The following is a 10570-nucleotide window of genomic DNA, read 5'->3' as shown; positions in this document are numbered from 1 at the left end:
GAGAGAGAGAGAGAGAGAGAGAGAGAGAGAGAGAGAGAGAGAGAGAGAGAGAGAGAGTAAATTCATATAAGTCAAGAAAACAAACAAAGATAGAGAAAGACCTAAAATAACATTAATCGAAATAGTTAAAAAAAAGACATGTTAATTAAGGAGGTAACAAAGAGTATGATTTCGAATATAATTGAATACAATAAGATAATAGAATGATTAGTTTTACAACATTCCTAAATTAACCTACCACCTCAAACTGTCAAACACATGGTTATATTAAATTAAATTGTCCTTGGAAAAGATAATAATGTTTGTGCTTCATTGATCAATATAAAATATGTATTTGAATTTGATTGGAGCACCTAATGTACTATACGTCTATACCTAAAATTTAGCCTTTCTATATGCTTATGGTCTATATTCTTTGAATCAAATTGAATATGATCTTTTCTATAAATGCCAAAAAAATAGGTAGAAGAATTTGTCAATATAAGACAATTATTAAGATAGGGTGGTCCACTCTTGTAGATTGTATACTCAATAGTCAATAATAACTTATTGAACTTGAACCTGATCTAGAAATCCTGAGTTACAAAATAATGAAGCCTTGTAACTCCACCATGTCGGAGCCAAAGTCCTCAACCCCATTTACATCCATGCCATAAGGAGCCTATAATCTCTGAAGTGATGAGGATCGTAAACATACCAGAGCAAATCCAGATCATAGATACCTTATTCCTGTCACAACCCTTATTTAAGATAAGGAGAACTTATACGAAGTAGGACCAGGACAAGCGGAACCAAAATAGAGCAAAGTTATTTTGACATCCCTAATGAGGTGGCACTAGCGTTGATGAAAGTAAACTAAAAATAAAACAGAAGGGGGAGGGACAACAGTAGGGGGGAACCCACACAAGGCTTGTGTGGTAGTATTGGTTAGATCAAGGCAAGATAGAGACATTTTGCCATCCATAATAGCCTAATAACTGGAATCATAATTGGTTTCCATGTTCTTGCAATCATTTAGATTAACCCTTTAAGCATATTGCTTTCATATGGTTCCCCTCACCTGGGTTATTTAAGGCACATTAAAGTCCCCTGGCTCCATACATGATATTTGATCTAGTCATTGGATCAACTGGACTTCAAAAGGCAACGACAGGCGGATGCCCTATCACCACTCATATCAATTTGTAGGGTGCCCTGTCACCTGAGTAATTAGAGGTGACTCCCATTAATTGTAAGGTGCTCCATTCTAAGGTCTATTAAACCCAGTTTCACCATAGAAAAGAACAAGGTTGCTAGCAACCTATCACAGTATCCTCAAGCCTAAAATGCTATGTATTTCCAGCCACAACAAAGCCCATGTAAATTGGGCCTCCCTAGCTAGTTTACTGTGAAAATCAGATATGAAGCCGCAACGCCGAGGACTCCATCTTGTTTTTCAACTACTAAAATGAGTTGAACTGAAATTCTCAACCGTCCATTAGCAAGGACAAATTTTTTTTTTTTTTAAACCATGGCCTTCTTTTTTACTATTTTATGCCTACAATTAGATTAAACCGATTTTTTAATGAATATGTTAGAATTTTAGTCTATAGCATCCATTCCTTGATATTTGCTCTTTACCATCAAGCCAAAGCCACCATTTGGTTTTTGTTGTAAGTGAAAATTGAACCCTAAATCTCTTATTCAACAACAATAGAATAGACTTGAACAGATGAGCTAAACTAACTAGAACTCATAGATAAAACTGATTTTAAATTCATTGTACAAGTGCTTTGTGATTTAAATACAGACCAAGGAGGCATGGACAATCTCCACAAGCTAAACAATTCAGCAGTTAAAATAGCATTCAAAATCATAATTTTCAGTTGAGCATAAAAAATAAGAATATTCAAGCATTTGTGTTGAAGTGACATGGACGGACAATCATAAAATGAGAATCAGAACCAAGCGAAAAGAATGGAGAGAGATAAAACTGCTTCACTAGTAGTTTAAAATTTAAATCCAGTTCTGCCATCGGATTTACAACAAAGAAAACAATTAAATAAATGTTCCAAGGCATTCTATAAAGGAAAAGATAATCTTCTACTGATGTAGCCTGTAATAAGATTCACAAGTAATAGAAACAACAATGATTTATAACATGATCTTGCAAAGAGCCTTTGAACCTTCAACAGAGCAATATCTGATAGAGAACCTTATAATATCAGACAGATGGGAAATACTTGTTTAGATTGAAGGGCAGGGAATAAAATTCTTCACTCCTTGTGTCACCCTTGAAGGACCGGAACTTGTCCCACCAATGTTTACCTCTGTCTTTCCTGATTGAAGGGTCTCGATGCAGTGTGTTGTCCAGGAAATATGCCACCAAGCCAGCAACGAAAGCTTCTGATGAAAAAGGGACGTTTACAATATCGTTGAACTGCCAAGAAAAGAGTGATGCTTTAGTTAGCGGAATCGAAACCAACCATGACATGATTTTAAGAGAAGTTTACTAAAGCAAGACACATTCAGGGTTCACATATGTCATCCATACCCATCTTGCTCCTGTATGGACAGGACCATAACCCTTGATTGCTGTATACTCGTTGAAGTACTGTGGCACTGACAAGCCCACGAAGATAGAAAAGCCTAAGATGAACTTTGTTCTGAAGCTGTTTAGGTTGCAGAACTGAAGAAAACTAAGACCAACAGAACCTGCGATGCAAGATAAGAATAATTACAAATGATAAAAATGATTCAGATGTCAACCTACCTGGTTGTTAACCTGTTAAATCACGGACACCTACCCACATAAGCAAAGAAAAGACAGTACAGGGCAGCAACAATTGGTGCTGGGATTGAAGCGAAGACAGCTCCAAATTTTCCTGTACAATGATGAAAAGTTCTGATAAAAGGAACAAAATGCTTGCAGAGAAAGGCCAAGTAATACTAATTATTCAATTATCATGCATTTCAAAACATCTCACGCAACAACTTCTTACCAAGAATGGAAAAGAAAATCATAAATCCAGCTGATATTTGCACTACCCTTCGACTGCCAACACGAGTCAAGGCCAAGAGACCAGCATTCTCTCTGTAAAAAAGCAAGTAGAGTCCTCAAATCTGTTTTTCACTTAATTGGAATAGAATACTCAAAACAGGATAGGTGTTCCCTATTATTAAGACTTACACAGATACAGAGGATCCATTCACAGTTCCAAATAACCCAGATAATAGAATGCCAACTCCCTGTCAGCAAAAACAATTAACTACAATAAGAATCCAATTTTCACCTGAAATAGATCTTCAAGAAACTTGCATAATGGTATTGAACACAAATTTTTACCTATATGGGTATTATTCTGAAAAATAGTCACCAAATCCCACAATTAATTACAGTCTTCAGCAACAACCCAGAGATGGATAGAGTAAATATGATAATTCTCTAAATTTTGGGTCCATACATTTCTTATGATATCAAGTACAACCATTTTATTGAGTGCTCATCTTTATATCTTTTATCCAGATATTTTCTTCACTAAAAGAATTGTTTAATCAGATTATGCAGATAAGATAGTGTTCTCAGTAAACATGGACAGGCTGAGGTTTAAACATTGGTAAGAACATATAGGATATGAAGGGGAAGCATTAATATTTGGATACATTATTGTCAATTACATACATGTATAGTAGAATTTTCTGTTTCTTCTCTTGTTCTTAAGAATGGTTATTATTTATTAACATTTCTTCCTTTCTGGTTCCTTTCATGCACATGCTTGTGTAGGAGAGAGAGATTTGTAGTATGCACTCTTTTTTCCCTTTTTTTTGGGGGGGGGGGGGGTAGGAGAGAGAGAGAGAGAGAGAGAGAGAGAGAGAGAGAGAGAGATTTGTAGCAGTGTCTAGAAGCAATAACAGGCTACACATTATCAAGGGCACAATTAAAATCATTTTCTTTTATTTGTTTCATTGCATTAGTATATTGATAAATCCATGCATACAAGAAGAAAAATTAAGCTGGAAATTATCCACATGATCATAGATGAAAAAACAACTAGAACCTCAATTTTGCATTGACAAGTTTGCCACATTACTTATATATGATGGGACAAGTCACAATCCTTCCTAATTACCTGCCAGCCAACTCCACGACTGAGAATGGAAGGTGGCACTGGAGTTGCACTTGCATACCTTGCGACCGCAATGAAAGCACCGGTGGACTGCTCAAATCATTGGACAGATACAAGAAATGAGAAAACTCCAATAAATCAAATAGTATTAACATAGTCAAAATAACAGGGTACTGATAATGTATTACAAGTCTGAAACACAAATTGACTCTGAAGACAAGAACATCATAATGCCTAATTGAAGGTTAAATTGTCCACTCATGCAAAAGTATGATAATCATATAATCTCAAGATGAAATGGAGTTCTACTGATGAGGAGTATTTTAGTCTATCATCAACTCATTAATGGACTTCAAATGAAAGGCATAAGAATAACTGCAAGAGTACATAATAATTTAGAACTGCAGAATGAATTATGCCAACAACAACGGCAATGATGTAATGGATTTTGGTACTTAATTTGAAGCATTTCAATAGGAAGAAAGAAAGCAGACCTCTACAAGAGCAACAAAAGAAGTCATCATCATTGCAAAGGCTTCACCAGCATCAAATGAAGGAGTTCCCCATTGAAAGGGATATGGAACTCTTATCCTGCAAACCCAAATTTCAATAATCAATTCTTTCCCACTCATGTCAGCTATCAAACACATACTAATTTATGTTTTTACCAAAGTAAACATAATAATGCAGCATTTAATCAAACTATAATCACAATAGTACCACTTTTATATCCCAGATCATGGCTCCATTCAATAACATGTATACAATGTAATAAGGGTTTAAGATGATAACTCAATTAAAAATAAAAGGGCATACCACTAAATTGGGCTCAGCTGTATGAATCCTTTATCAATTAATGATTTATGGAAACATAAAGATGAAATTTTTTCCAAACCATTGAAGAAAATAATAAATATATCACAGTTCAAGATGCAAAAAAATGAATGTCTTTGCAACTATTTTGAATAAATCATCTGTGAAAAATCAGCTTTTACCTCTATCTGTTCTAACCATCAAACTTGAATAACGCTTAGATCCAAGATCAATCAACACGGTATCAAGCTCTCAAAAAAAGGCTAACAAATATGCATCACCATGATTCAGAAAACGGTAAAATAAAATAAAATAAAACACACACACACGAACACAATAATTTGGTGACAAAGTGGAAAACTTTTGAAGAACTTTACAAGGGTGACTTACAAAACCTTTGTAACTAGACCCTATGTAACCAAGTAAACAACCCGTACACTTCACCATAATGATTCCAGAACCTTAGACTGTTTCTATATGATCTCCACAATGAATGACACACCTGCTGTTCCAAGCTGGAACTCCAGGAAGTCAGTGCACACACTAACACAAGGTAAGAATCTTGGCAGTTTCAATTAGGTTTAGGTTCTTGAAGTTCTTGACTTGAAACTCAAGAATCTTTGCAGTTTCAATTAGGTTCAGGTTCAATGAGATCAACAACAAACAAAGGATCTCTTTGATTTGAAACTCAAGGGAAGGCACTCAGGGTTTGCCTTGGTATGGCAGCCTTCTTGGGGTTCAAAAAGTCATGCATCATGATGGATTTATATGAAGGTTAAAGACCAGCAAAAATCTGCTTCGAGTAGAATTAGTATTCGGTGTCCTGAGATCTCGCTCAAGCGATCGTCAAGCAATAATCACATGAACTCTCTGTCTGACTAACTGTTTCACTCGAGCAAAATTTCCAGTAGTGCAAAACTTAAGGCAGCTCTTCAACACTTGACTCAACCTAACTTGAACATACATGTTTTATGACCATTTTTGATACATACATTGTTATACAGGAATTTGACAACTCTAAATCCTAACAATCTGTGTTAAATCTCAAATACCACCAATCCCCCCAACCACCAAAAAAAAGGGAAAAAAAGAAAAGAAAAGGTAAAAACTCTAAGTAGTCCATGAAAATATAGCCATGCCAAATCTGCATGCCACATGTAAATATGGCTAACCAAAGTTTGTTAAAGGAAAACTAAATGACTGTAAATAACATAATTCACTTGCAAAATAATCATAAATTACCCAAACACATTCCCGACAGGTAAATTTGAGTTCCAATATAGTAACTAAATAGCAATTAAACCACACAATCCAATTGAAAGAGATTTTAGCGCAAACTTTATCTAATGAATAAGAAAGTTTTGAAAAAAAGGATTCACAATAAACAAAACGATCATATAGAGCTACATATCAAGGCCTTGTATCTTGTGCCTCAATAATCAAATTTATAGTCATTATAGAAGAAATGTTGAAACTTTCAACTTGGAAGGAGCAGTCATATATATATAACCAAAGCTGAGAGAAAATCCAAATAGATTTTCAATTTGAGTCTAATTTTGCGCGTGTCCCATCTAATTTTTAAAATTTTTATGCCCAGTGAGTTAACTCAATGCAAAAGACAAGTAGTTAATATAAATGAACCATCAAAATCCCAATTATATATCTAATTCTATATCTAAAATAAGAAGAGAAAGTTTGAAAGATTTTGCTTTTCAATGCCATTTGTTTGTCTAACTAAAAAATAATTCAAATTGTGATATGTATGATGTGTGTGTGTGTGTTTTGTTTGTTATTTTTTATTGTGTCCGTGCATATGCACAGGTTTCTAAACTAGTTTCTTTGATGAAACGACCCATCCTTACCATGGAGCACCATCTATAAGTCCAGCACGATCAGTACGACAGGTATTTTGAGTTGTTGGTGATGCACCATTATATGCCCCGCCTACGGTAAGTAGGTGAGCATAGATCCAAACAATCACTACTGTGAAAATGACTGCAAAACGGTCAAAGAGATGTCTTCCTAAATGTATCACATGGGGCAAATACTGCACAAAAAGCATCAACAATAACAACCTCAGCTTAACAATAATCAATGCTCCGTAAGGTTACAGAGATAAAATTCACATAAGGCAAGAGATTATAACACATCAATAAATTCAAAACCATAAAAACTGGGTGTAACACATTAAAGACCATTACCTGTGAGATAAAAACTAAAACAACAAGCCCTGGCAGCCCAATCTCCACACATTTGGCAACCTAGACATTCAAGGCAAAAGTTAACATCCAAAAGTAACAAATGATCTAGTGTGTGCACATTGCAGAAAAAGAAGGCTTACCCCAGGAAAACCCAACTCGTAAAGCCCAAATCCGACTAATGCTACCAAAGGTACAGCAGAAAGTGGACTTAGAAACCTGAAGAATGGAAATCAGAAAATTATTCATCAAATTGTAATGAGAAAAAGTCCCTAGCAGAGTATTCAATTATTTCTGTTTGATGAGACTATTTTGGAGTAAATGCGGAGATGTGTCAGTATGAAGCTAGTGACAATAATTGCTATTTCAGAAATCAAGTTGATTAAGAGTAACCAAATTGAAATTAATATGAACCAACCAAAATTAATCCATGAAAAATGACATATAAGTCAAGGGGCATTTTACAGGATGCTTTCCTATATGGCCCAAGGAAATAGAATCTGGATAATTCTATAAAAAGGGGAAAAGTCCAAAGTTGCCCAAGACTTATGCAGTTTGATATAATTTTGTGTTGGTTTTGTACTAACCTTGTAACGTTGCGCCAAAGGCCACTGAATCCTAAGACAATCTGAAGAGTTGAAGCAACAATAAGAGAACCCTGGATTGCCCGCATTGTCTTCTTAAATCTCTGTATAGGCATCAAGACATCGTGACATGGTTACAACCAAGCTGGAGCATACATCAGCAAAATTAATGTGAATCTTGAATGCATTATAGACTGATAGACAACTTTCTTGTTATTTTTTTCAAATGGATATCTTTGTTTTTTCCAAAGGTGTGGCATTTAGTGTTTTGGTTTGATTGTATGCTCGCTCAAATTAGGGGAACTAAAGACACATTGCCAGCAATATCCCATGCTCAACAATACTTATGTACACCATATTAACAAGCAATTCACCAACTTGTACAAATAGCACCAAATATAATGAGGATGGGTTTGAGATCACAAAACCTCCACAGGGTCGCCGGTGCTATTACTGAATCGACCAGCAAGGATAATTGAAATTGTGGCAGGGACAAAGGTATATGACCCTCCAATGACAGCAGGCAGTCGACTCCCAAACAATGACTGCAGCAATGTGTTCAAACCAGCAACAAAAAGAAGGGTCTGGATCACCTCGGCCTTCTCCACCTATTACAACAGTACATGTGATTTAAGTCAGAATTATTGGAGACACCTTAAAAATAAACAGTTTTTTATTTATTTTTCTTTTTTTTTTTTGCAATTTTTTTCCTCGGAAGCTTACATTTCCTCCTCCCATTTGGGGAACCAGAGCAGTGGGGATGATAACTGTCGTGCCAAGCATCACAAGATAGTGTTGAAACCCAAGAAGGATGGCCTCGGCTGCATTATTTCCCATAAACACATTGTTTTAATGATTTACTAATGAAAGCAATGGCGAAATTTGAAACGGAAGGTACTGAAGTAATTTGAAGATAAGAAATAGTACTCTGAACTATGACAATATATTTGACTTGAAATTCTTCTAATTACATCAAAATTGCTAGTAAATATTTGGGTAGCCATCCCCAAATAGTCAGAAAGAGACATTCTTGAGTTGAGACGAGCCATATAATGTGTATTCTAAAGAACCAGGAAGGAATGAAAACAAATACCCAAAAAAGAAAAGTACTGTATAGAAAATTTTCTATAAAGGGACATCAACTAACAAAAAAAAAAGGAAATAAAGTGGTTGCAACATATAACATGGAATCTAGTGACTGAAAACCAAATCACAAGTTTCTCAAAAAATACTAATACATAGCATCAACAGGCCAAAAAAAAATTTTAAGTAGGAGAATCAATCAGCAGAAACAAAAACTAAAAATTTTCCACCAAAAGAAAAGCCATTAATAAGCTCAGTGAAAAAAGCAGTTGGTCTTTTCTTTTTTTCTTTTTTTAAAGAAAAACTAGAATTTCCCAGTGCACAAGTGAGGTTTATTTAAATTTTAAAAAAACAAATTCTCTACTTCACTTTCTGAAAAAAGGGTATCTGCCACAGAAAAAAGAGAGAGACTTCAGAAAAAAGCTACTTTGAAGTTTGAACGGTTAAAACCAGAGAAAAAGTATCCAAATCAAGCTAACTTATAATACTAAAAACCTACCTTAAAGATATACCATATAGATTCAGAAGAATCAGAGTGAGAAACTATGTCTACAAGACCCACCAACCATGAATAATTTAGCACCACTTTATACTTTCCAAAAATGAAAAATACTTCAGAATCCAAGCCATAAAGTCAGTACTCAGAAGCAAAAAAAATAAAAACACAAACTTTTAGTGAATGAGAAAGAGATACTGTTACTCACGCCATGGCGGTGGGCTTGTAATGCAGTAATAAATGTTGGGTAGCTGATCCTTTGGTGGGTGTGGCGCTGGCTCAGAAGATTTTCCTCCTCCTCCTCCGCCACCACCACCACCACCACCACCACCTCCTCCTCCTCCAGACATTGATCTCTCTCTCTCTCTCTCTCTCTCTCTCTCTACAACTTCTCTCTCTAAAACTCACTAGGAAACAAAAACTTCGACAACCACTTACTACTACAAGAAGTAAAAAAGAAAAAGGTGTATGAAAACACAAATATAAGCACAACCCAGATCTTAAATACTTAAGAAACCCACTGTAGAATGAGAATGGTAGAGAAAAAAAACAAAAGCTTTATACTCAATAATAGGAGGTCCCAAGAGATTGAACCAACCACATGGAAACCCACTTAATACAAGAGATGATAATAACAGAAGGTTGGGGCGTAACTGTTGCAAAGAAAAGAACAAATTAAAAAAAAAAAAAAGTGGGAAAATGATAGTGTAACTAAAGGATTTGGATATATAGTGATAATGGTGGTAGTAATAATTAATATACTATGTGAGTGATGTGAATGAAAAAAATAAATAAACAGGGTCCAGTGAAAAAAGGTACTTTTTTAACACTCTTTCTTAAGCAAAGATCAAGTGGGAAAAAGGTCTAGCAAAAAAAAAAGTGGGAAAAGGTCTTTGAAGTCAATCAATCTGAATTATGTTAGGGTATGTGCCCCACAGCTAAAATGTGTTTCACTAAAAAGTGGGGAATGATTATTTGAAAAAGAAGAAAAAAAGTATAGCTTAAAAAAAGTGTGTGTGTGTGTATGAGTGAATGGGTGAAGAAATGAAAGATATAAATTGAACGATATATTTAAAAGGAAGGTGAGTGCAATTAAAAGGCAAGTGAGCTTTATTAAAGTCTCTCTTTTTCTCTCTCTCTTGACGATTGGATTTCTCTCTCTAAAAACATGAAGGGTTCATTTGTTTTCCTATCTTAAACTCACATTTTTACATTTTAAATAACATTACACACTTTTTCACTCACACGAATTTTAAAAAAATACAAAAATCACATCTCTAACTACTCTAC

The 10570-nt window shown here is 35.0% G+C and overlaps 1 protein-coding gene across 1 annotated transcript; it reads right to left on the bottom strand.

Moving 5' to 3' along the window:
* Nucleotides 1–1959: 1959 nt before the first annotated feature.
* LOC142630405 (nucleobase-ascorbate transporter 6) lies at nt 1960–10347 on the bottom strand. The gene is made up of 14 exons (XM_075804396.1): nt 9489–10347; nt 8425–8522; nt 8130–8309; nt 7705–7805; nt 7261–7336; nt 7121–7180; nt 6782–6966; nt 4601–4697; nt 4110–4196; nt 3170–3228; nt 2982–3073; nt 2787–2864; nt 2534–2694; nt 1960–2419 (listed from the first exon to the last, which is right to left on the bottom strand). Exons 1-14 carry the CDS (start codon nt 9628–9630, stop codon nt 2204–2206), a joined length of 1632 nt encoding a protein of 543 aa, XP_075660511.1. The 5' UTR covers nt 9631–10347; the 3' UTR covers nt 1960–2203.
* Between the last annotated feature and the right edge of the window lie 223 nt (nt 10348–10570).

Source organism: Castanea sativa, chromosome 4, assembly GCF_040712315.1.
Source record: "Castanea sativa cultivar Marrone di Chiusa Pesio chromosome 4, ASM4071231v1".
Taxonomy (NCBI): Eukaryota; Viridiplantae; Streptophyta; class Magnoliopsida; order Fagales; family Fagaceae; genus Castanea; species Castanea sativa.
The sequence above is the reverse complement of the archived record's forward strand: the minus strand, read 5'-3'. Positions and strand labels throughout refer to the sequence as shown.

Coding starts and splice junctions, on each gene's coding strand:
- LOC142630405 (XM_075804396.1), bottom strand. CDS start 9,630: ATGTCTGGAGGAGGAGGAGGTGGTGGTGGTGGTGGTGGTGGTGGCGGA. Junction 7,181..7,260: donor ACGAGTTGGGTTTTCCTGGG/GTAAGCCTTCTT, acceptor TTGAATGTCTAG/GTTGCCAAATGTGTGGAGAT. Junction 3,074..3,169: donor AATGGATCCTCTGTATCTGT/GTAAGTCTTAAT, acceptor GCTTTTTTACAG/AGAGAATGCTGGTCTCTTGG.